Source organism: Acanthamoeba castellanii (genome assembly GCF_000313135.1).
Source record: "Acanthamoeba castellanii str. Neff unplaced genomic scaffold scf7180000084769, whole genome shotgun sequence".
Classification (NCBI taxonomy): domain Eukaryota; phylum Discosea; order Longamoebia; family Acanthamoebidae; genus Acanthamoeba; species Acanthamoeba castellanii.
In genome coordinates, this window is record NW_004457268.1 from 175,830 (window position 1) to 201,440 (window position 25,611).

The 25,611-nt window shown below is 58.5% G+C and overlaps 11 protein-coding genes across 11 annotated transcripts in view; 6 read left to right on the top strand and 5 right to left on the bottom strand.

The window, feature by feature from the left end:
• Positions 1 to 2,456, top strand: part of ACA1_257920 (uncharacterized protein) — a gene marked incomplete at both ends in the record, with an annotated part of 2,774 nt that extends 318 nt beyond the window's left edge. The window contains 9 exons of the mRNA XM_004333526.1: positions 94 to 208; positions 323 to 446; positions 552 to 672; positions 764 to 910; positions 1,007 to 1,157; positions 1,274 to 1,476; positions 1,625 to 2,000; positions 2,097 to 2,205; positions 2,295 to 2,456. Of these exons, the coding sequence (XP_004333574.1) occupies positions 94 to 208; positions 323 to 446; positions 552 to 672; positions 764 to 910; positions 1,007 to 1,157; positions 1,274 to 1,476; positions 1,625 to 2,000; positions 2,097 to 2,205; positions 2,295 to 2,456 (1,508 nt within the window). The remainder of the gene's footprint in view (positions 1 to 93; positions 209 to 322; positions 447 to 551; positions 673 to 763; positions 911 to 1,006; positions 1,158 to 1,273; positions 1,477 to 1,624; positions 2,001 to 2,096; positions 2,206 to 2,294) is intronic.
• A 134-nt stretch (positions 2,457 to 2,590) lies between these two features.
• On the bottom strand, positions 2,591 to 3,757 carry ACA1_257930 (uncharacterized protein; the record flags this gene model as incomplete). The annotated part of the gene is made up of 3 exons (XM_004333527.1): positions 2,591 to 2,906; positions 3,022 to 3,553; positions 3,751 to 3,757. The coding sequence occupies 3 exons, from the start codon at positions 3,755 to 3,757 to the stop codon at positions 2,591 to 2,593; spliced, it is 855 nt and encodes a 284-aa protein (XP_004333575.1).
• A 420-nt stretch (positions 3,758 to 4,177) lies between these two features.
• ACA1_257940 (alphagalactosidase, putative) lies at positions 4,178 to 5,981 on the bottom strand (the record flags this gene model as incomplete). The annotated part of the gene is made up of 8 exons (XM_004333528.1): positions 4,178 to 4,316; positions 4,408 to 4,524; positions 4,643 to 4,840; positions 4,911 to 4,951; positions 5,028 to 5,160; positions 5,222 to 5,379; positions 5,463 to 5,576; positions 5,844 to 5,981. The coding sequence occupies 8 exons, from the start codon at positions 5,979 to 5,981 to the stop codon at positions 4,178 to 4,180; spliced, it is 1,038 nt and encodes a 345-aa protein (XP_004333576.1).
• A 1,545-nt stretch (positions 5,982 to 7,526) lies between these two features.
• Positions 7,527 to 10,888, bottom strand: ACA1_257950 (uncharacterized protein; the record flags this gene model as incomplete). Its single annotated transcript, XM_004333529.1, has 6 exons — positions 7,527 to 9,462; positions 9,566 to 9,900; positions 9,984 to 10,062; positions 10,152 to 10,247; positions 10,580 to 10,687; positions 10,776 to 10,888. 6 exons carry the CDS (start codon positions 10,886 to 10,888, stop codon positions 7,527 to 7,529), a joined length of 2,667 nt encoding a protein of 888 aa, XP_004333577.1.
• A 293-nt stretch (positions 10,889 to 11,181) lies between these two features.
• ACA1_257960 (NADPH dehydrogenase) lies at positions 11,182 to 13,053 on the top strand (the record flags this gene model as incomplete). The annotated part of the gene is made up of 8 exons (XM_004333530.1): positions 11,182 to 11,375; positions 11,483 to 11,729; positions 11,828 to 11,920; positions 11,997 to 12,206; positions 12,307 to 12,500; positions 12,592 to 12,737; positions 12,834 to 12,927; positions 13,002 to 13,053. The coding sequence occupies 8 exons, from the start codon at positions 11,182 to 11,184 to the stop codon at positions 13,051 to 13,053; spliced, it is 1,230 nt and encodes a 409-aa protein (XP_004333578.1).
• Positions 13,054 to 13,210: 157 nt separating this feature from the next.
• On the bottom strand, positions 13,211 to 13,889 carry ACA1_257970 (Endoprotease FURIN, putative; the record flags this gene model as incomplete). The annotated part of the gene is made up of 3 exons (XM_004333531.1): positions 13,211 to 13,288; positions 13,392 to 13,585; positions 13,835 to 13,889. 3 exons carry the CDS (start codon positions 13,887 to 13,889, stop codon positions 13,211 to 13,213), a joined length of 327 nt encoding a protein of 108 aa, XP_004333579.1.
• Positions 13,890 to 14,337: 448 nt separating this feature from the next.
• On the top strand, positions 14,338 to 20,599 carry ACA1_257980 (5oxoprolinase; the record flags this gene model as incomplete). The annotated part of the gene is given in 27 exon segments (XM_004333532.1): positions 14,338 to 14,418; positions 14,532 to 14,633; positions 14,734 to 14,890; positions 14,967 to 15,107; positions 15,210 to 15,289; positions 15,415 to 15,575; positions 15,691 to 15,875; positions 15,982 to 16,049; positions 16,151 to 16,400; positions 16,493 to 16,734; positions 16,799 to 17,113; positions 17,204 to 17,448; positions 17,523 to 17,735; positions 17,840 to 17,981; positions 18,101 to 18,166; positions 18,179 to 18,280; positions 18,426 to 18,593; positions 18,784 to 18,796; positions 18,810 to 18,853; positions 18,949 to 19,036; positions 19,158 to 19,306; positions 19,374 to 19,419; positions 19,512 to 19,636; positions 19,711 to 19,824; positions 19,897 to 20,050; positions 20,159 to 20,323; positions 20,421 to 20,599. 27 exon segments carry the CDS (start codon positions 14,338 to 14,340, stop codon positions 20,597 to 20,599), a joined length of 3,795 nt encoding a protein of 1,264 aa, XP_004333580.1.
• Positions 20,600 to 21,180: 581 nt separating this feature from the next.
• On the top strand, positions 21,181 to 22,218 carry ACA1_257990 (uncharacterized protein; the record flags this gene model as incomplete). Its single annotated transcript, XM_004333533.1, is given in 7 exon segments — positions 21,181 to 21,231; positions 21,302 to 21,356; positions 21,375 to 21,443; positions 21,566 to 21,637; positions 21,667 to 21,840; positions 22,054 to 22,177; positions 22,212 to 22,218. The coding sequence occupies 7 exon segments, from the start codon at positions 21,181 to 21,183 to the stop codon at positions 22,216 to 22,218; spliced, it is 552 nt and encodes a 183-aa protein (XP_004333581.1).
• A 1,187-nt stretch (positions 22,219 to 23,405) lies between these two features.
• Positions 23,406 to 23,933, top strand: ACA1_258000 (uncharacterized protein; the record flags this gene model as incomplete). The annotated part of the gene is made up of 2 exons (XM_004333534.1): positions 23,406 to 23,678; positions 23,769 to 23,933. The coding sequence occupies 2 exons, from the start codon at positions 23,406 to 23,408 to the stop codon at positions 23,931 to 23,933; spliced, it is 438 nt and encodes a 145-aa protein (XP_004333582.1).
• A 122-nt stretch (positions 23,934 to 24,055) lies between these two features.
• ACA1_258010 (BRCA1 C Terminus (BRCT) domain containing protein) lies at positions 24,056 to 25,510 on the bottom strand (the record flags this gene model as incomplete). Its single annotated transcript, XM_004333536.1, has 4 exons — positions 24,056 to 24,268; positions 24,377 to 24,783; positions 24,906 to 24,984; positions 25,058 to 25,510. 4 exons carry the CDS (start codon positions 25,508 to 25,510, stop codon positions 24,056 to 24,058), a joined length of 1,152 nt encoding a protein of 383 aa, XP_004333584.1.
• ACA1_258020 (5-oxoprolinase (ATP-hydrolyzing), putative) overlaps positions 25,503 to 25,611 on the top strand; it is a gene marked incomplete at both ends in the record, with an annotated part of 1,168 nt that continues 1,059 nt past the window's right edge. Inside the window, one exon of the mRNA XM_004333535.1 lies at positions 25,503 to 25,592. Coding sequence (XP_004333583.1) covers positions 25,503 to 25,592 — 90 coding nt within the window. The remainder of the gene's footprint in view (positions 25,593 to 25,611) is intronic.

Genomic DNA, 25,611 nt, shown 5'->3' on the forward strand with positions numbered 1-25,611 from the left:
CAATCAATTCATTCCAATTGTTCAATTTACTCACTTTATTTATTTTTGGATCATCTACTTTTCAATTAATTACTGCTGCGTTCATCCACATAGGTGTTATCACGGATGCGCCCGACTGCGTGTTGTACCCGCAGAGCCACGAGGACGTCGAACGCATCGTGCAGGCTGCTCACGTCCACAGGGCTCACCTGATCCCCTCTGGCGGCAGGTACGTCAATCTGACTCGTCGTGTAGCGCGCCCTATTTATTTCTATTTACATATTTGTTCTATTTATTTATTCATTTATTTTATTTTACTTATTGTTGTCGCGTGGTGGTGCAGGACGAACATCGTGGGCGCGACCGAGGCCGAGCGGATCGAGAACAGGTTCGTGGCCTCGCTCGACCTGAGGCGAATGAACAGGATGCTCTGGGTCGACAAGAAGACCATGACCGCCTGCTTCGAGGTACGACCGCCTCTCACACGCCGTCTTGCTGATCGACGCGCTCTGACCTTTTCCCTGTCCTCCACACGCTCCACGTGTCGTTGTTGGTCGTGTCGTGTCGTGCAGGCTGGCATTCTCGGTCCCGATCTCGAGAACGGGCTCAAGAAGGAGGGCCTTTCCCTCGGTCACGACCCCGACTCCTTCCAGTGGTCCACCCTGGGCGGCTGGTTGGCCACCTGCTCTTCGGGTATTTATTGCGAACAACAATTTCATTCCTAGTGCGTGGTGTGTGTGTGTGTACGTCGGGGGCCGCTGTTGCTGAGCGCTCTCGACAACAGGCATGCAGTCGGACAAGTACGGCGACATCGAGGACATGTGCCTGTCCCTCAAGGTCGTCACGCCGGGCGTGGGCACCATCACCACCCCGTTCGTCCCGCGCAACGGCTCCGGCCCTGCTCTCAAGCACCTCTTCATCGGCACCGAAGGTTCGAAACAATAACCGGTTGACTTCATTTAATTATTTATTTATTTATTTGAAATATTAATTCATTGTTATTCTTTTTTTCCCTCCCGGCGTCCAGGCGTGATGGGCGTGATCACGCAGGCGGTGATGCGGGTGCACAAGATTCCGGCCAAGCAGGAATTCCACGGCATCCTCTTCCCGTCCTTCGAGCACGGCGTCGCGGCCATCCACACCATGGTCCGCAAGGAATCCCACCCCGCCATGGTCCGGTACGTCACAATTCCTCCGCCACTCGCTTCTCGTGCCGTCGTGCCGTGCGTGTTGTGCGTGTTGTGCGTGTTGTGCGTGTCGTGCGTGTTGTGCACCAATCAAGGCTCGCGTGCAGGTTGTACGATCCGGATGAGACGCGGCTGTCGTTCCATATGAAGCCCAAGTCGTCGAAGCTCGTGTCGGCCTTCTCCGAGCTCCTCAAGAAGTTCCTCGAGCGCTTCAAGAACTTTGACCTCCAGAACATCTGCCTTATGATCGTCGGCGTCGAAGGCGAGGTCGACAACGTCAACTTCCAGAAGAAGAAGGTCTTCAAGATCGGTACGCATCGCACATATCTCTTTGCCGCTATCGTGTGTGTGTGTGTGTGTGTGTGTGTGTGTGTGTGTGTGTGTGTGTGTGTGTGTGTGTGTGTGTGTGTGTGTGTGTGTGCGGCGTGTGTTGTACTGACTGACGTGGTCGCGTGCAGCCAAGGAGGCCGGCGGGTTCTGGATCGGCCAGGGTCCCGGCAAGTCGTGGCACGAGAAGCGATACGACCTGCCCATGCTGCGCGATCTCCTGCTCGAGAAGGGCCTGTGGGTGGACGTCGCCGAGACCGCCGTCTCTTTCTCCAACCTGCTCCTCCTGTGGAAGGACGTCAAGGAGTCCGTGCTCGACGCCTTCAAGGAGCGCAACGCGCCCGGCTGGATCGGCGCCCACATCTCGCACACCTACACGTCGGGCGTGTGCATCTACTTCCACTACGCGAGCGTGCAGCAGCTCGACAAGAAGGACGACGTCCACGGCGAGGAGGACCTCAGCATCTACCTCGACGCCAAGAAGGCCGCCACCACCGCCATCCTCAGGTTCAGGCTACCTCTCTCTTTTCGCACCACTTCCCATCACCCCTTCGACTCACCGCACACGCCGCACACGCATCACCGCACACGCCGCACATGTAGGAACAATGGCGCGTTGAGCCATCACCACGGCGTGGGCTACGAGCACGTGCCCTTCATGAGCCGGTACATCGGCAAGTCCAGCATCAAGCTGCTCTCCGACATCAAGAAGGTGCGCTTTGCGCGTGTGTGCGGCGTGTTGGTGCGTGTGTCATCGGCGCGTTGCGTGTGCTTACACGACGCGTGTGCGGTGGTGCGTAGACGTTGGACCCGGCGTCGGTGTGCAACCCGGGCAAGCTGTTGCCAGAGGCCGGCAAGGAGGACATGGACAACGAGGACCTCTCGTTCTACAAGTATGGCTTCGCCTCCCTCACCGACCAGCTCAAGCAGGCCTCGTCCGTCAGGGCCAAGAGCGCGCTCTAAGCCCACTGGGCAAGTCCATCCAAAAATTTAATAATTTTGGTTATTCGAAATATTTATTTTTTTAATTGACACGAAACGTTTTATTCAACGTTTTGAAGAAAAGTGTTTTATTGCGAGGGGGTGCTGGTGGGTTATTAGAGGGCCTTCTCTACTCGTAACAGATCTTCGATGCTCTTGGCACCCACGCACACCGTGTAGGGGCACGACGAGATCACTGGGTCCATGGTGATGACGAACTGCTTGTCGCCGATGGCCTCGTTGACGGCTTCGGCCACGTCGTCGGTCCACTGGGCGACCCCGTCGGCGATGGCGGGCACGCAGTTCTGGTAGACCCGGTGAGCGAGGTACTCGCGCTGATTCTTGGCCGTGTCGTTGGTGACCCTGGCCTCGCCGGTGAGCTTCTCGAAGTGGAAGCTGGTCCACTCGGCTCCCAGCCTGTCCCGGGTTCTTCTGCTCTCCGGGTGCAAATTCCAGCCAATGCGCGATCGCGCGTTCGCGCATCCAGTAGACAGTTAACTGCGAAGTATACGGCCTTTATTTCCCTTGGCTCTCCCTGCCACGCGACCTTTCGTAGACCAACTCGTGCCGCAGGATGACCACGTTGGACTCGAGCACGGTCACGTGCAGCGTGGCGGTGGCCATTCCCTCATCCAGTGATGTCCACTTGAGGTCGTCCAGAGCATAGGTGGCGATGTGGTACAGCGCTGCGCCATCAGCCTGGTGGTGGTGCGGCGGCAGGTCAAGGCGCTCGAGGTCCCAGAACACATCGGCCGAAGAGGACGAGTTGCTCTGGGCGCCCACCACCAGCACGGACAGGGCCAGGCCGGTGAACGAAGTGGGCGTCTGGATCCGCAGCCGCAGCGTGACCCGGTCGTTCCGCTGCAGGACCACGATGGCCGGGCTGCCCGCCTGTTCGTAGGGCGATGCCGTCCCTGCATTCAGGTGGTTGATATGCTGGTGGTGTAGGCCGGCGCTGATGGTGACGTGGCCCGGCGCTCTTAAGAGTGGTGGGAAGGGAAGACTAGTCGTCGTGGTGGGAGAAGTCGAAGCTGACGTGGCGGTCGATGTTGCGGGCGGTGACGGCGACGGTAGTGGCCCTGGAAGAAAGGGGAGGGCGGCAGGGAGAGGCGGCAACTGGGTAGGCAGGCTGGTAGTTGTCGACACAGAAGGCAGGTTGGGCCGAAGCTTTGGCCGTTCTGGGTTCAGTGTCTTGAACATATACAGTAGTCGAATATATAAGTTGAATCATTCGACGCATGAGGACATCAGTTGATGGGTCGTACTTACGCAGAACTTCTCATGGTTGGCCCGAGCTTGGCTTGTCTTGCACGCTCGGCCGCACATACGGCAAATTGTTTCTGCACAGAACAGAGAAAACATGAAAGGCAGCCTTCTTAGAAGCTTCAATCTTGATTCGTCTGGGCAAACAAAGAACGTACTGGGATGCTTCGCACATGCCAGAGGAGCAAGGTCCACAAAAAGATCATCAATAGATTAATGATCAACAATGTTGGAAGAGAAAGGGAAGCAGGAAGGGCCACATACCACCACCACTTCCATTCTATGACGCCTTTTGGAAATCTTGGACGTTGTAGTGCAGGTGAACATGAATAAAATAACAAAGCTGTTGCTACGGGCGAAAGAATGTGTTCAGCTTTTATCCAATGGTTGAGAAAGAAAAAAGGCGGAAAACCAATTTCCACCGAAATGGCAAACGTGAATCAGGTGGGTGAGACTTTGACCATTACCACTCCGTGTGGTTCCACCGGCGCAGTGAAGGCATTGACGAACGTGCCCTCGTCCGACTCGGTCCACAGGTTCCGCACCCTCTGCGTACGTGAAGCCAGTCCCATCTCGGCCCTGTGTGCAGCCGCCCCCGGATCAGTGTCGGGGCAATGGAAAAAGAAAGAAAACAAAACAAAGAAAAGGCGCCTTTCGGTGGAAAACGCACCAGGTCACGGTGATGTTGGTCCGGCTCGTGTTCCTGTTCCACAAGAGCACCGCCTGGGAGTTGTCGTGCAGCCTCCTCGTCCACACCTCCAGCCCGCTCTGCGCTCTCAACCTTCCACTGAACGCCGCACACAATCAGCTTTGTGTGCGTGTGAGGTGGTGCGTGTGCGTGTTCGCGTGCGTGTGCGTTTGTCTGTGTGCGTGAGCGTGTGGGGTGCGCGCGGTGATTTACGCACCCCTGGCGGCCCAAGGGGTCCTGGTTGACGGCGATCACCTCGCGCGCGGTGAGTATGGTGCGCGTCTCGTGGGACATCGTGCGGATGTCGTTGCCGGCGATGAGCGGCGCCGCCATCATGGCCCACAGCGAGAAATGGGACTTGTACTCGTCGTAGGTCATTCCACCGTTCCCCACCTCCAGCATATCCGGGTCATTCCTGCATTCAACCCTTAAGTCAGCGCCCTCGTGTTGTGCTGGCGTGTGCGGCGTGTTGCATCGGTGAGTACCAGGCACCGGGGCGAGCCCACTGCGCAAGCTTCATCTCTTCCTGGTAGTGGTGGCCAAGGCGTGAACAATGTGTTCAATCAGGCGATGGTTGTAGGTTGATGTTTGTGTTTGTTTACCTGGTAGTCGACGATTTTGAGGATGGTGGCCCACTCGTCACGGATGTCGATCCACTCGCGCCACAGATTGCAAACGGAGGCCACCTTGGCCCAGGGCACCGACATGTTCTTCAGGTCGGCGTAGGTTGGCCAGCTGTGGTGGAATGTGAGAAAAAAACGTGTGGTATGTCTTCGTCGTGTAGCTGTTCTGTCACCTGCAGCTGAAGACCATTGGCCTGGAGGCGTTGCCGAGGAGCTGGGACCATTGGGTGTACTTGGCCTCCATCTGGTCCACCGGGAAGTAGCACCCGTCGAGCTTCAGCAGGTCCACGCCCCACTCGGCGAAGGTCTTCACGTCCAGCGCCTCGTACCCCTGTGGCAGAAGGTTCTCCGTCAGTCCCGAGGGCGCACACTCCATCACACGCGCACGCGCCCGGCCCGCAGCTGCGCACGTACGAAGCTGCCGGGGAAGCCTTCGCAAGTCTGCTTGCCGCAGTCTTGGTAGATGCCGAACTTGAGACCTCTCTTGTGGATGTAGTCCGCCACGTACTTGATCCCCAAGGGGAAACGCTGCGCTCACACAGGAAATCGGCATGTCAGCACCCGAGTGTGTGTGCGGTGTGTGCGGTGTGTGCGATGGGTGCCTTCGGGTCGGGCTGGAGGGTGCCATCGGGAGCTCTGCTCTTGGCCAGCCAGCAGTCATCGACGTTGATGTACTCATAGCCAACATCCCTACGCAAATTGACGCACGCACGCACGCAGCACACACACACATACACACACACACAATGCACGCCACCACACGCCACACCGGTAAGTCATCACAAACGCACAAACGGGGAATAACGCGTACTTCATGCCGGCGAGGACCATGGCGTCGGCCATTTGGATGAGGAGGGCCTGGGAGATGCAATTGAACGGTTGCCGGTCGCAGTCGATGGAGCACCCGAAGTGGTTCCATGAGTTCCAGCCCATGGGCGGCGTGCGCGCCAAACCGTTATCCCACCCCACCACCTGCACAAGGTGAGGAAACACTGAAACCTTGCTTTGGCCAAAAAAAAAATACAAAAAAAAACCCGCACTGTAGTTTGCGGGGACAATAGGCGCGCGGGAGGGGGGAGTGGGAAGCAAGAAAGCGATCAAATAGATTGGCCATCGCTTTCGTTCTTTTATTTTGTTGTATTTCATCTTGTGACAAAATAATTTCATAAAAAGAGAAAAAATTTGCTGCAAATTTGAAGCAACAAGGAAGCAAGCGTAAGGGTGCACCTGGGCTGGGGCGAAAAGAGAGGAAGCGAAGAGGAGGGCCAAGACCAGGACGCAGCGCATTCGGAGGCACGATAGGTGGCAAGAGACAGATCAGATAAAGTGAAGTTGCGCTTTGTCTGTTCTATTTTATTTTTCTCTGTGCGCCGTGATTGGCTAGCTGCATGCTCAGTTAGGGTTCTTGTTGCACGAAGAGCAGACGTTGGCGGCGCGCATCCTGCTCACCCCCCCCCCCAAACCACGAAAGTTAGATATGTACGTACCACGCATACTACCCGAGAGATCTCCTAAGGCGCCCGAGCGAGGGACGTACTTGCCGCCCTGGCCCTTGTTGCACGAGGCGCAGTACTTGGCTCCGCACTGCTTGCACGAGCGGGTCATGTTGGCGGTCGAGCAACCAAACTGGCACTGCAGGGTCGGAAGAGGGGAGACACGTGGTCAAGCTCAGTGAAGAGGCAGCCGAACTTTTCTTCTGGTGGTTACTTACCATTGTGTTTTGTGGGTTGAAGAAGAAGTGGTAGTTGGGGAGGGAGAGGTGTAGTTCGCAGGTTTGAAGAAGTGGTCAGGGTGGCCAGTGGGCCAACTACCAGCCGATTGGCGCGGATTTACCCAGTACCAGGAAGTGGCGGCCGCGAACGGAGTTTGTAGGTAGTTCTCGATTGATGGGTACTTCCTATTGCCGGTGTCCAACCACCCGTTGCTGACCTCCATTTATGCCGTTTCATGGGACACCAGCTCCGCCACCCAATTAGCATCAGCATGTTGAATGAACACGTTTGACACCACGCAACGAGGGTCGCCAGCCAGGCGAAGCAATCGCAGCGCGGCACCCAGCGAAGGCGCCGCTGGCTAATCGTTGACCGCCGTGGCGCACTGCCCCTGCCTCACACAGGTGTGCCTCCACTCCGTGGTGCAGCATCCAGCGCTCGAGGGAGCCTGAAATTGGGCAGCTGAATTTCCGCGTCGGCCAGCACCGTTAGCGTGGATAGTTCCTGTGCCGAAGTTGGCGGTCAGCAAGTGGGTGGTGCATGTTGCCGGGCGGTACGTCCTGTGCCAGTCAAGAAAATGAAAGGAAGAGGGTGTGTGAGATTGTGGGGAAATGAGGTGTGGGTGGGCAGGCACACAAAAATCAGTGTGTATGTATGTGCTGATTTTGGTGTGGATGGGTGGGTGAGGGCTTCTTGCCGCAAATCAATGAACCAATAACAAATAGATCTCCGTGCCACGGGCAGTGCCCAGGCCTTGGGTGCATCGCTATTGGGTGACACACCCTGAACACTGTGCGGTGACCGTCTGGACCACGGGACAGGCCGCAACGACGGTCGCTAAGTCAGCAGAACTCATCTGCACTCGGTCTGCTGGCTCCAGGCGAAGCGATCGCAGTGCCGGGCACCCAGCGAAGGCGCCCTCGGCCACCGGTTCAGCCTCCGCATCGTTGACGTTACTCATCAGGCGCACCGTGAGCCCAGGTGGGAGCGCGGCCGAGCGGACGCGCAACTGTGCTAGGCAGGGGCAGTGCGCCACAGCCAGCGACATGACCAGAGCCTTGGGCGAGTGGGTCACCAGGCGTACCGTCTTGAGCCGTGGCACGTGACGAATCGTCGCCGTGGCCAAGCGTGCATGCCGCACCTTCACTGAGCGCAGCTGTGGCCACCGGTGCCCGCCGCCTGCGCCGGCGCCGCCCTCGATGGCCAGCGTGGCTCCCGGGTCGTCATCGTCATCGTCGTCGCTAGAGAGCACGCCCCGGATCGAGAGTGTCTCGAGTGAGGGCAGCAGCGCCAGGGCGCGCAGCTCCGCCTCGGCGAACGGCGTCGGGTGATCGCGCGAGTTGGCGGGCGTACAGTTGGCGTCGAGCGTGAGGCGGGTCAGGCGGGAGAACCGCGCCAGCAGGCCTTGGACTGGCGGCGCCTCAGGCCCTGCGGCCGACATCGACAAGGGCCTGCCACCTGACAACAACCACCGGCCCGATAGCTCGAGCCGCTGTAAGTTGGCCCCGCTGCCGCCGCCACCGCCGCCGTCGTCTATGGGCGCCACGACCAGCCGAGCCTCTAATTGCACCGCCCCCTGGGCCTGGGGGAGTCGCTGCAGCGTGGATGGTGCCACCCCAAGCGGCGGCTGGCCGGTCAGGATGACGGTGGTCAACAGCGGACAGGCCGACACCACACGGTGCAGCGCATGAGGTATCCATGATGGCTGCTGGTCGGCAGTTGTCCTTGCTTCGTTGCCACTGTTGTTGCCATCGTAGTCGTCATCGAAGTCGAGATCGCGATCGAGCGAAACGTGGACGCTGGTGAGCAGGGGCGACGACTCGCTCAGGCTCGTGACCGTGCGCACCAAGTCCCGACTGTGCATATCCCGGGCGTCGATCCGACAGCTTCGCAACCCGGCGCACTCGATCGTCAAGCCAATGCGAAGCGGTCGTCCACGCTCGGCCTTGTCGTCGTCGTCGTCGTCGTCGTCGTCGTCGTCGTAGTCGTCGTCGTCGTCGTCATCGCTTTCAGATCCGCAGCCATACACGACAAGGTGCTCGAGCAGCGGGTGCCGCAGATGGAAACGACAGCTGCCCGCTTCGTCTGCCCTGCTGCAGCTGCGCCGCCTCCTGGGCTGGTGGTGCCTGAAAAAGCCGCTGAGGGTGAGGCTGCGCAGCTGGGCCAGCTTGGGTTGGCCGCCTTCGTCGTCGCGTTCGGACAGGGCCTTCATGAGGCTCTCGTCGGGCTCGTGCTCCGCCGAGGCTGGGCCGGACGCGGTTGTGATCTCCGGGCTGTGGTCCAGGTCGAGCGAGGTCAGCCCAGAGAGGCCGTGGGTCATCGCCGCAATGAAAGCGCCCGAAAGGCAGGCACTGTGCAGCGTCAGCTTGGCCAGGCTCGACCGCCATGATCCTCCGGCGGCGGCGGTACAGTCCGGTGGCAGCAGGGCTGCCAACGATGCGACATCGTCGCAACGAAAGCCAATGAGGACGAGCTCGTTGAGGTGAGGCAGGGCTTCGAACCCGGCTGCGACCGACGCGAAGGTGAGCTGCGAGCTCGGCAGTCGGTTGTCGGCACGCCTCTCCAGCTTGTTGGCGCCAAGCTCCAGCTTGCGGAGCGCAGGGAAGGCCTGTAGGACTGGGACCAAACTGGCAGCGGGCCAGGCTTGGTCCCACAGATTCAGGCCTGTCCACGACGCAAGAGGGTTCTGTGCCGCAGCCGGCCTGCCACGGAATTGGTTGTGATTATTAATTGAGCTCATGTTTTAGGAGGACTGTTGGGGATTGAGTGGTGCGCGTGCGCGTGCGTGAGCAGTTGATGATTTACCGAGGGGCGATGAGCTCGTTCTGCTTCTGCTTCTGCTGTTGTTGCTGCTGGGAGGTGATGCGCTGGATGAGTTCGCCAACGGCAAACCTGTCAAGACTGGGTCCTTCGATGAGCTTGGAGCCAGGCTCGCTCAGCAGGTCGACCAACGCTTTGCCGGCCGCTTCGCAGTCGACCGACACGGGGCAACCGCGCAGGGAGGTCAAGTGCTTGAGCCTGCCCGTGGCGTGCAGCTGCTCCAGCAATTCCAACGACAGTCGGCTGTTGCGGAGACTGTTGAGATTGGGCAGCTGAGCCAACATGTCGGCCGTCCAGCGCGGCATTGGCATGGATAGTTCCTGTGCCGAATTGGATGTAAGCCTGCGACCACCAACCACATGTGTGCGGTGGTGCGTGTTGCCAGGCGGTACGTCAGACTTACCTCAAGCTGAGGGCACACATCACTGAGCACACCTATCGCTTGCTCCTTGTGCTTATAATCAAAGTGCAGCTTCAGCTTTCTGTAAAAGTAAGCATAAAAAAACAAGCAATTGGCGCAATCAATCATGAGCAGTGATGCAAATCGAATGCATTGCTAGCAAGCAAGTACCTGAGCTTGGGAAATGCGCCCAGGTGGCGCAGACCCTGGAGCGTCACGTCGCAGTGGGAGCGGAATGAGACCTCGCCCAGGGTTTCCGCAACAGCGCTTCGACTCAGCGCCCGTAATAACTCATCACTCGCTCTGTGCATCAAGCAAATTTTCTTTTTAGTATAATTATAATAAAAAACACACTAGTTACTATTGGACGTGGGTGGGGGTACCTTGGCGTGGCCATGGTGGTGAGGTGGTGCCACAGTGAAGCCGTTTCAATCAGCGCCTCCTCCGACAAATGCATGCACTTCCTAACATTCATTCCATTATCCACCATGGGTGTGTGGATGAGGGTGAGAAGAGTTGTTTTAGAAACTGTCAAAAAGAAGAGGATGGGGGAGTACGAGAGATCGAGGCGGTGAGTGTCATCGGTGGGGAAATGGTACGACAGGTAGCCAAGCAGGGCGAGCGTGCAGTCGTCAGTCAGCTGCCAGTGGTGCATGGCGCGTGCCACTCGCACGCACCCATCACCGCCCAGCCCACCCGCGATTGCTCTGTGCCCCCCCACCAATGAATTAAAATACAATAGTATTTTGTATTTTAATTGCACCAATTATTTCATATGGGGGGCTGAAAGCGCACTTAGCCAGGGCCTGGTGGTGGGCAGGAGGGATGACGGTGACCAGGGTGGCCACACAAGCATCAAACAGGGTGCCCTCTGCAGCGACCACGCTCGCCACGCTTCGCCTCTTCATCTCTCATCGCCTTGGCGGTGGAAATCTAGAATGGGCCAACGCGTCTGTTTTCGGTCAAAAAATAATAAATTTCGAATTTGTATTTTGTTTCGGAAATGTTTGCTCATTCTTTGGGAGATGTGACGGAGATACCGGGTTGCCTGTCTCCGGGTGGCCCGGCGAACAACTTGCGCCCTATCGCCGACTGCTGGCAGGGGCTACCTTTGGATAAATAAGACGGTCCCTCGTGACTGGAGGTGTCTTTTCAACACACAGAACACTGAACACAGAAGAACCACTTACTCCTTACTCAAATGGAACACAAGCAACAGAGCACAGGCGAGGAGGCGCCGACGCTGGCGCCCTTCGTGGCCCCTTGGGACGGCTATGCCGCCGAGGACCCCGGACCGGCCGCCCAGCGCGGCACGCCTCGTCACGTGCCGCACCTCTTCACGCCCCTCAAGATTCGCGACGTCACCTTCAAGAACCGCACCGTCGTCTCCCCCATGTACGTGCACTCCTTTTTATATTTCGTCTATTTATTTATTTATTATTTATTTATTTTAACAAAAATTTCCTGTTTTATTAACTAATTATGATTATTATTCACTGCAGGTGCACCTACACGTCGGTGGACGGTCTGATGAACGACTGGCACCTGACCCACCTGGGCGCCTTTGCCAAGGGCGGCGCGGGCCTGGTGGTGTTCGAGGCGTCCGGCGTGCAGGACGTGGGCCGCATCACGCCGTGGGACGCCGGCGTGTGGAAGGACGAGCACATCGCGCCGCTCAAGCGCATCGTCGACTTCGTCCACTCGCAGAAGGCCCGCGCCGGCCTCCAGATCGCCCACGCCGGACGCAAGGTGCGTTGACCCCAGACCTTGACGCGAAAGCCTGGCAACTAACGCGAGCGTCGTGTTGTGTGTGTGTGTGTGTGTGTGTGCTGTGTGTGTGTGTGTAGGCGTCCACATATCCGCCGCATTTGATCTTCCCTGCGCCCGGCGCGCCTGTGCCAGTGGACAAGGGCGGCTGGGTCCCGGTCGGCCCCTCGCCTGTACGTGCCACCACGACACGACACGACACGACACACACACCGACACGCGCTTACCAACAAACATGTCAATGAGCAGATTGCGTGGGACGACAAGTCGCCGGTTCCGCACGAGCTCACCAAGGACGAGATCCAGGCCATCGTGCAGGCCTTTGCCGACGCCGCCGTGCGGGCCGACAAGGCCGGGTTCGACGTCGTGGAGATCCACGGCGCCCACGGCTACCTCATCTCGTCGTTCAACTCGCCGCTCGCCAACCACCGCACTGATGAGTACGGCGGCAGCTTCGAGGTACGCGCACCCCTGTGTTCTGTGCAGTGTGTGCGGTTGGTGCAATGACGCTTAATAACGAGTGTGTGTCGTGTGCGTCGTGTTGTGCTGTGCTGTGCAGAACCGGACGCGGTTCGTGCTGGAAGTGGTGAGGGCGGTGCGCAAGGTGTGGCCGGCGTCGAAGCCGCTGTTCCTGCGGCTGTCGAGCTCGGATTGGGTCGAGGGCGGCACCACTGTCGAGGATACGGTCCGGCTGGCCAAGTTGGTCAAGGTCGAGGGCGTCGATCTCGTCGACTGCTCTTCCGGTGGCCAAAGGTAACACACACACACACACAACACACACGTATCTACGTCACGCACGACACTGACGGGAACAACGCCGTGCGCGCGCGCTGCCATGACACAGCCCAGCGCAGAAGATCAGCGTGGGGCCACTGTATCAGCTGCCGTTCGCCGAACAGGTCAAGCGCGAGGCTGATGTGCTTACCGGCGCCGTGGGACTCATCGTAGAGCCTGTTCAAGCCGAGGAAATCATATTCCACAAGCGTGCTGGTACGCATTCCCGGCCCACACACACACACACACACACACAACCACGCACGCACACACGACACACGACCAACTAATGAGCGTGGTATGGTTGTGCAGACTTTGTGTTCCTCGGGCGCGAGCTGCTGCGGGATCCGTTCTGGGTGCTTCACGCGGCCAAGGAGCTCAAATACGACATCCACTGGCCCGTGCAGTACGTACTTCCGCTCGGCATTGAAACGACACGAAAAGATGTCGGCAGTGTGTCTCACACGAGTTTGCACACAGGCACGAGTGGGCGGTCAACAGGCCAGGCCCAGGCATCGCCAACCTCCCCTAAGAACGTCTGCCTACACAATGACGTCGCTCTTGGCTCGCTACCGACTAGTTCAGTCTTAGCTCATAAAAATGAAGTGTTATTGTGGCAAGTGAGATCGTGGCCCCTATGAGCCGTGTCATATGCTATTTGTAGGCTTAGCTCCAGGGTCGCAGGTAGCCTAGTTCCTCCTCTTCTTCTCGTGCTGCTTCACCTCCTGCTCCTCCATCCATGATACTCCGGGGTGCTCGGCCAGAGACTGTCCACACAACAGCACAACAAGTTACAGTCGGCAGTGTGTCTCACACGCGTTGCACACAGGCCTCTAGATCAACACATCTGAGTACACATGTTGGGCTTACCGTGGCGGCGTGTTGGGTGGAACGCTTGTTCTGGTGCCTGGCCTCGAAGAGGAAGTAGTTCTTGAGGTTGGCCACGGGGCCAAGGTTGATGAAGCCGTGCTGCTCGGCCACCTCGTCGGGATTGTGTCCCTCCTCCACCTTCACCGCCCACTGCGGTTGCTGCTGCTGCTCCTCCAGTTCGTCTCCCATCACCACTGTACACGTTGCCAATCGATTAAGTAATCGACGCTCTACTCGCTACTCGCCAACTCTTAAAAGCCGAAGAATGCCAAAGGGGGAGATGAATTGAGAGCGAATGAGAGGAAGACGCAAGTCCCTCAGGACCAGAAGTAAGACGAAGGAATTGATTTGAGCTTTAGATCAGTGGGAGATTGCATTGATGAAAGAAAAGATGAAGAGAACTGGCCAAGGAGGATTAGAGGGGGGGAGAGAAGGAGAGGTACCAATGCTAGCGAGCGCGAGACAGAGAAGGGTAATGGCGATAAGGGCGGTCTTCATGTCGTACGGTCGTAACGTTGCGTTTGGTCGTTGCCGTGGTGGAAGTGGTTGAAAAGAAATCAGGAAATGGGTGGCAAAAAAAGGGAAAAAACAGTGCACGGTGCAGTGTATGTCAATTGCTGAGCAAAGGTGTCCTCCACGCTTCGTGACCTGGCGTGGTAATCACGCATTGTGGTGCACCGCCATTCACGGCGGTCAGTTGTTGCACTCTGGGTACAGCGGTCTGTCAGCCGCGGTAACCTCCACCAATAAAAATGGCCAAAATAATAATAAAGAAGAAAGAAGTCGCGACTTCACGCTGCACCACCGCACAGAGCGTAGTTTTATCTGTGGCCAGAACTGATACGCTGCGGTATGCACTCACCCTAACCTTACGCTCCATCGCATCAAGATTGCAGATTGATCTTCATTTGTGTAGTTCCAAACCGATTTTTCTATAGAACAAGAGATGGAGCAAGTAGTGGAGGCGGACAAGAAGTGCACATTCTCCATCGATCGTGGCGGCACATTCACTGACATCTATGCCGAGGTACGCCCAATCTTTTTAATATATTATTATTATGATTGATGTTTTTATTTTCGTGCTTCATCAATTATCATGATTTACTTATTAAAATAATTGGGGGCCTTCAACCTTCGCAGGTGCCAGGCGAGCCCGGCTTTAGGGTGTGCAAGCTGCTGTCGGTTGACCCCAGCAACTACGACGATGCCCCGCGCGAGGGCATCCGCCGCATCCTCGAAGAGGTACGCCGCGCACGCCACCGCACACGCCACCGCACACGCACCACCGCACACGCGCGTTGCTTCTTCTTTTATTGACGCAAGCGCACGAACGCGTACGCAGGTGACGGGCAAGTCGATCCCCAAGGACTGCGTCGACACGTCTCACATCAAGTGGATCCGCATGGGCACCACCGTCGCCACCAACGCCCTGCTCGAACGCAAGGGCGAGCGCACGGCCCTCATCGTCACCAAGGGCTTCCGCGACGTCCTCCGCATCGGTGCGCACGCACACGACCGCACACCACCGCACACAACGCACACGCGTAGCTGCACACACTAACAGTTAGAGTGTAGGCAACCAGTCGCGACCTGATATCTTCGATTTGAGCATGAAGAGGCCCGAGATGCTCTACGAGCAGGTGGTCGAAGTCGAGGAGCGCGTCCGTCTGGTGGGCGCCGAGTCCAACCTCCCCGCCGACTCTGCCTCTACCGGCAGTACGCTTGCTCTTATCTCGTCGTCCTTCGCTCTTTTCTCGTTTTTCCCCCGTCCTTCGCTTTCTTGAATTGTACAGCTGATTGCTTGTGTGACGTCTGCAGACTACGTAAAGGGCACCACGCTCGAGTGGGTCGAAATTTTGAAGAAGCCCAATCTCGAGAAGCTCGAGGCCGACCTCAAGGTCAAACCCACGTCTTCTCATTCTCATTTTTTTTCAGCTCTCATAGAATCATTTCTTACAACCGCACACGCACCACCGCACACATCGCACACGCACACCTCGACACACATACATGCACGCTACAGGCGGTCTACGATTCGGGCATCCGGGCGGTGGCCGTGGTGCTGATGCATTCGTACACCTTCCACGAGCACGAGGCACTGGTGGGCCAAGTGGCGGCCAAGATCGGCTTCGAGCAGATCTCGCTCTCGCACGAGGTCATGAGCATGTTCCGCATCGTCCCTCGGTAACTCTCCTTTTTTCCCTCGTTTATTAGTATTTATATTATTTATCTGTTTATTATTATTATTTATCTTTATTACAGGTTTCATTTTAAATTTTTCTAATTACTCGGCTTGTAGAGGTTTCACGGCGACGGTGGACGCCTACTTGACGCCGCTGATCAAGCGCTACATCGAGAACTTCTCCAAGGGATTCGACGAGCACCTGACCAAGAACGTGCGCATCTCCTTCATGCGCAGCGACGGCGGACTCGCTCCCGTCGACCGCTTCCGCGGCTCCTCCTCCATTCTCTCCGGCCCCGCTGGTTCGCCCAAGCCCTTTCCCTTTCTCCCCCTTGCATTCCTCGACCATTACAGCGTGCATTCCTGACGCATTCCTAAACGTGGGATGACATTCTTCTGGGGCTGCAGGAGGTGTGGTGGGCTACGCCATGACGACCGACACCGAGGAGAAGATGCCCGCAATCGGCTTCGACATGGTACCGGCCCTCGTCATCGTTTTCTTCTTCTTCTCCTCCTCTTATCATCACCAATGTCACTACATTTGTGTACATGGCTCACGAGGTGGTGGTGGAAACAGGGCGGTACGTCGACAGATGTGTCGCGCTATGCGGGCATCTACGAGCAGGTCTACGAGACGGTGACCGCGGGCATCACCATCCAATCGCCGCAGCTCGACATCAACACCGTGGCCGCTGGCGGCGGCTCCCGCCTCTTCTTCCGCTCGGGCCTGTTCGTCGTCGGCCCCGAGTCCGCGGGCGCGCACCCGGGTCCTGTGTGTTATCGCAAGGGCGGCTATCTGGCCATCACGGATGCCAACTTGCTGCTAGGTACGTGTCCGTGCGTGTCGTGCCATGTGCGCGCATGTCGTGTGTCGCGTGTGTCGTGTGTGCGGTGCGCTGATCGAAGGTGTTGGGTTCAGGCCGCCTGCTCCCCGAGTACTTCCCCAAGATCTTCGGTCCGACGGAGAAGGAGCCGCTCGACAAGGAGGGCACAGAGAAGGCCTTCGCCGAGCTCACCGCGCAGATCAACCAGTGGCACGCCAAGCAGGGCGACGCCAAGCAGCTCACGCCCGACGAGGTAGCCTACGGGTTCATCCGAGTGGCCAACGAGACCATGTGCCGCCCCATCCGCGCGCTCACCGAAGCCCGCGGCCACGACCCGGTAGCCCAGACCACCACGACCTTGACTTTGACTTGACTTTGACTCATTTTTTCTCTCTGCGCAGTCAAAGCACGTCTTGGCGTGCTTCGGCGGCGCCGGCGGCCAGCACGCGTGTGCGATCGCGCGCATGCTGGGCATGCGCCGGGTGTTCATTCACCGCTTCGCCGGTATCCTGTCTGCCTATGGCCTGGGCCTGGCCGACATGGTCGAGGAGTTCCAGGAGCCCTGCGCCCAGACCTACTCTCGCGAGAGCATGGCCGGCTACCTCACCCAGCGCATCGACGCCCTGGGCCGCAAGGCCACCGCCCGCCTCGAGGCCGTCGGCTTCGACCAGGGCTCCATCATCATCGAGGCACCACCACCCTACAATTTGCCATACGTCATAAATGACATTTTACTGACGTCATCCTCGTGTGCGTGTGTGTGGTGTGTGTGGTGTGTGTCGCGCGCGTGTGTGTGTGTGTTGCAGCCGTACCTGGATTTGAGGTACGAGGGAACGGACACGATTCTGCGCACCAAGCAGCCGGCAGTCGGAAGCGAGTTCGAGGGCGACTACGAGGGCGCCTTCAAGGCCGAGTACCAGCGCGAGTACGGGTTCACCATTAAGGAGCGCGCTGTCGTTGTCGATAACATCCGCGTCCGCGCCATCGGCGTCACCGCCAACGTCAAGCGCATCCCCAAGCTCAAGCTTGACGCCCCCTTCTCCGAGAGAAAGTACCCTCCACAGCGCTGCCCCACATGTCCGCGCACCCATTCACTGTGTGTCGCGTCGCGTCGCGTCGTGTTAGGGTGGAGTACACGACGTGCTATTTCGAGGGCGGGCGGGTGAAGACGCCGGTCTACCAGCTCTCAGACCTGGGCGCCGACGACATCGTCGTAGGTCCGGCGATCATCATCGACAAGACGAGCACGATCGTGATCGAGCCCCTGTGCAAGGCCAAGATCACCAACTGGGGCGACATCTCCATCGAAGTCCAGTCGGCCCGCAAGGCCTCCATCGGGTACACACCGCACACACATCACCGCACACATACACTCGCACCACCGCACCACCGCACGCACCGCAGACGCACATGGTGACGTCATCAAATCGCATGCCGTGCAGGACGGATTTGGATCCGATCCAGCTGTCGCTGTTCAGCAACCGGTTCATGAGCATCGCCGAGCAGATGGGCAAGACGCTCCAGCGCACCTCCATCTCGACCAACATCAAGGAGCGCCTTGACTTCTCCTGCGCCCTCTTCGGCGTACGCCCACGCTCTCGACCCTTCCCCCCCCCGCGTCCCATCGCGTTCTCTTTCTCATCGCACACACCGCACACGCGCACACACCACACGCGCGCGACCGCACACGCATACGTGCGCAGCCGGACGGAGGGCTTGTGGCGAACGCGCCGCACTTGCCCGTGCACTTGGGTGCGATGCAGGAGGCGGTGCGGTACCAGGTCCGCCTGCTCGGGGCCGACTGGAAGGAGGGCGAGGTCGTCGTCTCCAACCACCCGGCCGCCGGCGGCTCTCACCTCCCCGACATCACCGTCATCACCCCCGTACGGCCCTTAGGCCCACCTCCTCCACCTTCCATCGCTCCGGCCGCTGACCGTGTATCGTGCGCGTGTCGTGCTGTGTGCTGCGTGTGTCGTGTCATGTGCGGTGTGTGTCGTGTCGTGCGTGTGTTGTGTGCGGCGTGCGCAGGTGTTTAAGAACGGAAAGACTGTGTTCTTCGTGGCGAGCCGGGGCCACCACGCTGACATTGGCGGCATTTCGCCGGGTTCGATGCCGCCCTTCTCCCACACGCTGGCCGAAGAGGGCGCCTGCATCAAGTCCTTCAAGCTCGTCAAGGACGGCGTCTTCCAGGAAGAGGTATGCTTCTCTCATTTTCTCTTTCATTATTGATTTAATAATTGAATATGTGAAAATATATATTTACATTTTGTATTTCAAGTAAATCAAGCTGTCAGATTAAACAATGATGAATATATTATATATTATATGGCAATTTTGTAAAATAGGGAATTACGGAGCTGTTGATGGCGCCGGGCAAGATGGAGAGGCAGCCGAACGAGGTGCCCTGCTCAGGTACTCGCAACCTGCGAGACAACATGTCTGATCTCAAGGCCCAGGTACACACACACCTACACATCACCACACGCACCACCGCACACGCACACTCATCACCGCACGCGCTCATGCGGACTGTGCGTGCGTGTTTTGTCAGGTGGCGGCCAATAACAAGGGCATCCACCTGGTGGGCGAGCTGATCGAGGAGTACGGCCTCGAAGTCGTGCAGGCCTACATGTTCCACGGTACATTCACCATAATTTTATTTGTTTTTTTATCATTTATTATTCTTTATAGGTATTATTTATTTGTTTCTATATGTAATAATTTCTAATATTTCTTATTCTTGAATTTATGTGGATGCAGTGCAAAACAACGCCGAGCAGGCGGTGCGTGAGATGCTGCGTACGCTGTCGGAGGAGCACGGCCTGGACCCGGTCGACCACCTCTACGCCGAGGACTTCATGGACGACGGCACCCCCATCCGCCTCAAGATCACCATCGACCGCAACGACGTACGTCCCCTCTCTCGACCATCTTTTGCCCGATCTTTGGCTGATCATCGTGCGTTGGGTGGTCCAGGGCACGGCCGTCTTCGACTTTGCCGGCACGGGCCACGAAATCTACGGTACGTGGCCCCGACGCCGGTCGCAAGTGTCGCGTGTCGTACTCACGCGTGTTGTGTGCGGTGCGTGTCGTGTGTGTCGTGCGCGCGCAAAGGTAACTTGAATGCGCCGCGTGCGGTGACGATGAGTGCCGTGATCTATTGCCTCCGGTGTCTCGTGCGACGCGAGATTCCGCTCAACCAGGGCTGTCTCAACCCCGTCAACGTCATCATTCCCGAGGTACTCTTTTGTGTGTGTGTGTGTGTGTGTGTCGTGAGTGTTGCTCACCGCACGCGCGCACGTGACGTCGCTAGGGCTCGATTCTGGCGCCGTCCGAGGAAGCCGGCGTCGTGGGTGGCAACGTGCTCACCTCCCAGCGCGTCACCGACGTCATCCTCACCGCCTTCAAGGCCTGCGCCAATTCCCAGGTACCCTCTCTTGCGCGCGTGTGCGGTTGTGCGTGTGCGGTGGTGAGTGTGCGTGTGCGGTGAACTCATCAGTGGCTGGCCGGCCGGCAGGGCTGCATGAACAACTTCACGTTCGGTAACGAGCGGATGGGCTACTACGAGACCATCGCCGGCGGCGGTGGCGCCGGCCCAGACTGGGAGGGCGAGTCGGGCGTCCATTCGCACATGACCAACACCCGCATCACTGGTACCGCGCCCGCCCGCGCCCGCGCCCGAATCTGGGGAATGCCACGTCATGCTGACATGTGTGTGTGTGTGTGTGTGTGTGTGTGTGTGTGTGTCGTGTGGTTTTTAGACGCGGAGATCCTGGAGCGCAAGTACCCGGTGCTGCTCAACGAGTTTTCCATCCGCGCGGGCAGCGGCGGCCGGGGCCTGCGTCGCGGCGGCGACGGCGTCGTGCGCGAGCTCCAGTTCCTGCAGCCGCTCACCGTCGGCATCCTGTCCGAGAGACGCGCCTTTGGTACAATCGCACGCACGCACACACCACACACACACACACACACACCGCATCCGCACACGGCCTAACTATTATTATTCTTATTTTCATTATTATGCAGCGCCGCACGGGCTCAACGGAGGCGAGGACGGTGCGCGCGGATCGAACGAGTGGGTGAAGGCCGACGGGCGGGTGGTGTACCTGGGCGGCAAGAACACCCTGACCATGGGCGTCGGCGACCGCCTGCGCATCATCACCCCCGGCGCCGGCGGCTACGGCAAGCCCACCACCACCAACTGATGCTATTCGTGGAATTTTTGCCCTCCCTCTTGATCACACTACATTCTTTCTTTCGCCACTTACCTCTTCGGTGCGATGGCCACCACCAATGGAACGGTCAGAAGGGCGAAGAAGTTGTGCACTTCTGTCCTCCGCTTCTGAAAAAGAAAGACAACACGAAGAAGCTGCGCCACCAACGCTGGCTGACTGCCGCTTGGCTGAAGGAGTAGAGAGCAACGTTGAAGGTTGGCCGCTGCTGGCCGCTACCATCTGCTACTGACCCCCCTTCAAGGAGGCCTGTGGTACGAAGAAATGAGCGCTGAGCTTATGGCTGACAATGGAAGCGACTGACGGAGGTGGCAGCAGGGGTGGATGGGTGACGGCGTCGTGCGGTGGCTGCGAGCGGCTTCGTCGGTGTGGTCGCTACACGTACGCCTCTGCTCACTTCGCTGCAGTGACGCCGAAATGTTGTTCACGCGGGGACTGCTCACACTTTCTCTCTTGTGAAGGTGGCTAGGGCAGAAGGGCACGACCTGCTCGAGCGCCACGCCGGCTTGACGTGCCCCCTGTTGTGCGTACCCACAGACGTGCTGCTATGCGTGATGGACCATCTCGAGCCCTACGACCTGTGCAGTGTGGCACAGACCTGCGCCGTGCGTACCTTGTTAGAACCCGCCCACTCGCTCACGACAGATTCTAACGCACCAGTCTGTTGCGTGACAGGCTCTCGACCGAGTGAGCAGCGCCGACTGCATCTGGCGTCGGTTTTGTGATGTCGGTTGCGCCGACACTGCAGGTACGCCGTGGAAGGGCAAGTACATGAAGTGGCTCGCGCCTCGGTTAAAGCGATTTGCCCGCAGAAGACGTACCGCATACTCCGCCCACACGCACACGCACACGCACACGCACACGCACACGCCCCATCGCACACGCACACGCCCCATCGCACACGCACACACCATGGCTTCAACTTTCGCGGTGCCACAGAGGCGGAAATGCAGTCTACCACGCCGAGCCCAGCAGAGCGAACATTGAAGGTGGTGCTCTACGGTGATTGGGGTGCGCTTCACACATTCTTGAGCGTTCAGGTCCGTTCGAGAGGATTGAGCGACTGATTTCGGTGGAAACAGGTGTGGGCAAGAGCACGCTCCACCGCCGTCTCACTGGTTATCGGTATGTGCCCTACCAACCGCCAACAACGTTGCGCATTCCATACCGGGTTCAGACTCTCCAGATCGCGGGACTGCCCGTCACCCTCCATCGTACGTCCAAGCCATGGCCAACTCATGCTAGCATTGACTATGGTTGACCGCGAGTCTCGGCGCGTCAATGTTGGACTGTTGACTGGCGGTAGTGTGACGCAACCCTAACCCTAAGCAGAACCGCCCAGCGTGATACTTGGTACTTGCTCAAGCCCAGGGCTTCCATCAACTGAGTGCGAGCGCGAGTGTGCGTTGAACTGAGCATAATCACAGTTGGAGCCAAGGCGGATCTGGAGGAGCGTAGGCAGGTGACGGCTGCGGAAGGCCAGGCCCTGGCTCTCGAGCTCGGCACACTCTGGGCCGAGACCAGCAGCTTGACCGGAAGAGGAGGTGCGGCGTACGTTCTCTTTCGTGCTCTCGCGGTCGGGCAGCAGCTGACCAGTGTGGGTGCAGTGCACGAGGCGTTTCAGCTCTTGGCCGAGTCTGTCGTGTTGGGCAAGCTGCACGCAAGCGCTGGGGGCGGGTGGTACATCCCCGACCACCAGCTTCTGTGCCAGCTCTACTATAACACCACAAGGCCTCCTACCACAATTTGCGCTGCAGTAGCCCAATTATGATGCATGTGGAATGGTGCATAAGGAATGAAGCATGCTATTTACATTGGGAAAGTCTATTCCTTCACCAACTGCTCTATGGCCCACGACCCATCTTCCAAGTCCTCCTCCACGACGTAGCGCCTCTTCTTGACAGGCGTGGATCTCGCCTTCTTCTCCTCTGTTCTGCCACGTCGTCGATCACAAAGCTTCGTTTGAACGTCGTCGTCCTGTCTGTTCGTTCGTTTTTCCGGCTCCTGGCGCTTGACTCCCCTACTGACGGCATTCTCGCCGGTCTCCTGTCGAGCGCCTCCGCCACCAGGAACGACCAGTCAACCAGCCCCAGGGCGCCCCTGTCCACCGGCCCTCGTGGCTTGGCCTTCTCGCGCCCGGGCACCTCCTCCTGCACAAGTTTATGGATGTCAAATGCGCGGTCCAATGTTGTGATGTGGATCTCTTAAGTGTACCCTTAAGAACTGAGCCCTGCAACCACACCCTCACAACTGGAAATGTCAATAACCCACCACAGACAAGATACTGCAGAAGAGTTGAAATCAAGATGAGTAGTTGAACACCAAGCCACCAACCAATTTTAGGCAAGGAGCTTGAGTGCTGCAGAGTGAGAGAGAAAACAAATCCCTCTGTTGTAGTCAAATTTGGGGATATTCCTCTTTTTTAAAACCAAAAAGTTCCTATTGAATAAACAGGTGCACAGAAAACCAGTAAGGGACCTCTAAAGTTCTGATAGTGTGTGAAGCACAGTCACAACTAAGTCAGATCCACAGGAGGCCACTGGGCCCTGGATCTTGAGCTTGGCACACTCCAGCCTAGACATCAACACAAGGCCAGCTACCACAGGGAGCGGTGATATAGCCGCATCCACTGGGGAATTTTTGGAACAAAACAAAGCCCCGAACATGCCACAGGAGAATAGTGGCAAGGAGATTTTCTTTCCCCGAATGTCCGCAACACGCTGTTATCTTATTTCTTTCATTCTTTCTTTACTTTTACATACAACGCCAACACAACAACATGTCGTTCCTTCGCCTGACTCTGCTGGTCTGTCTGGTCGTGCTCGCGGTGGTGACGTCCGCCGTCGTCGGAGTTGTGGTCGAGAGCGACTGGTGCGACGACGTTCAGGCCGTGCACGTCCCCGTCGCCATCTCCAAGGGCTCGCCCATCACCACCGGCAACGGCACCGCGTGGACCGACGCCGGCGCCAGCGTGTGCACCCCGGTCACCTCGATCGACAGCGTCTGGCGCAGCTACTTCACCTTCAACCCCGACGGCCCCGGCACTGTCAAGGTACTACACCCCCCCCCGCCCCCTGCGCCACCGTGTGTGCGCCACCGCACGACACGCACTGACCAGCCGCAACAACGACGTGGTGTCCAGGTTCAATGGGACGACAGGTTCTTCTTCGAGTTCGTGGTGGACCTGCCGCGCAATGTGTGCAACGGCTCGTTCTCGAGCCCGGACAAGCGGGCCGTCGGCGGGTGCTACCCGTGCCAGCTCTACACCTCCAGATTCGAATGCTACTTCTACTGGCTGGGCCACTAAACAAAAAGCCAAAACAAACAATAAACCATTGCCAGCTGGCTTTGTCATTACATCTCTCTTCTTGAGACTCACCTCTTTGTGGTGGTGGGTGGTGGTGGTGGTGATGATGAGGGGTCTTGGACTCAGAGGAGATAGGGCTGTTCGGGGCGGCGGGTGGCGGTGTTGATGGCGTCCCAGGCCCAGTGCGGCGAGACCACCTTGACGGTGCCCACCCCGCCGCTGGCCAGCACCGAGGCGTCAACGTCGCGCCGCCACGACACCACGTGCGTGGTCTCCTCCGTCACCAGCTCGCTCACCTCCGCGCCATACGCCACCGCGTACCGCTCCAGCTCGCTCTGCGCTCACATCCGGATGACGTCAGCACGCACGTGTCATGTCGTTCTGCGTGTGCGTGTGCGGTGGTCCGTGTGCGTGTGCGGTGTGTGGTGGTGCATGTGCGGTACCTTATCGCAGGCGGGGAAGTGATTGCCCTTCTTCTTGTTGTGTCCATAGAAGTAGAATGAGAAGCCGGCGAAGATGGACGGCAGCTCGGTGACGGCAGCCGAAGCCGTCGACGAGGAAGTCGAGGCAGACGGACCCGAAGGAATGACAATCACTTTCTTCTTCGTCGTCGTCGTCGTCATCGTCGTCGTCTTGTCAGTCTCCGGCTCTTCCTGTTCACTTTCATCGTCGGCCGGGCTCACGTCTTCCTCTTCGTCGTCGTCTTCATCATCATCGTCCTCGTCTTCGAGATAGTGCTTGGGCAGGGCATAGTAGAGGCGCTCGCTGAGGTGTCGCTTCTCGCGCCAGCAGTCCGTCACCCACCCGGCCCGCACCACCTTCCCGCCCAGCCGGTCCGCATGCTTCACCGCTGCACCACCACCGCCGCCGCCGTTCGCCGCTATCAGTCGCAGAGATGGGAGCAAAAAGAACGAAGCGAAGACAAAGAACGAAAAAGAGCTAAAAACGAAGGACTGGTCCATAGGGTAGTACCGAGGGAGGAGAGGGCCGTGGCGGCGGGCGCGAGGAGCACCAGGTGTGTCGACATGCGTCCGCCGTACGGCACCCACTCCTGTTTGTTCAACCGCGCAATCAGCAGGCTGCGTGCGCGCGCGCGCGTGTGCGTGAGTGCGTGCGGGGCAAACCTGAGACACGGTGCCGCCCATGGCTTCGATTTGCTGGGTGAGTTCCCGCTTCGCGTCTCCGTCGACGCCGTCACCAAAGACGACGCCCACGCCGCGCAGCAGGCGGCTCACCCGCCTCTCCTCCCTCTTCCGCCTGTCCTCCTCGCTCTCCTCCTCCTCCTCCCTCTTCGCCCTCTTCTTCCTCATCAGTTGCTTCTGCGCTGTCTCGCCTCCTCGCTTCCTCCTCGTCGTCGTCGTTGTGTCGACGATAATCTCCTCCTTGGCCTTCGCGGCGTTGGCCTTCTCCTGCTCGACGTCCATCTCCTCCGTATCGCTCCCGCTGCCCTCCGCGGCGGCGTCGCCGGCGACTGTCGTCGCCTTCGTCGCGTTCGGCTTCGGCTTGTCTGGCGCTGGGCCGGCCTTGGGCGTCGTCGCAGAGGCGGCCGCCTGCGGCTTGAGGTCGGTCATGTCCATCTCCTCGGTGCCGCTGTCGCTGTCGCTCGGCTTCTTGGTCGCGGCCTTTTTTGGCCTTCGGCTTCTTGGTGGCGACGACGACGTCCATCGCGTCCATTTCC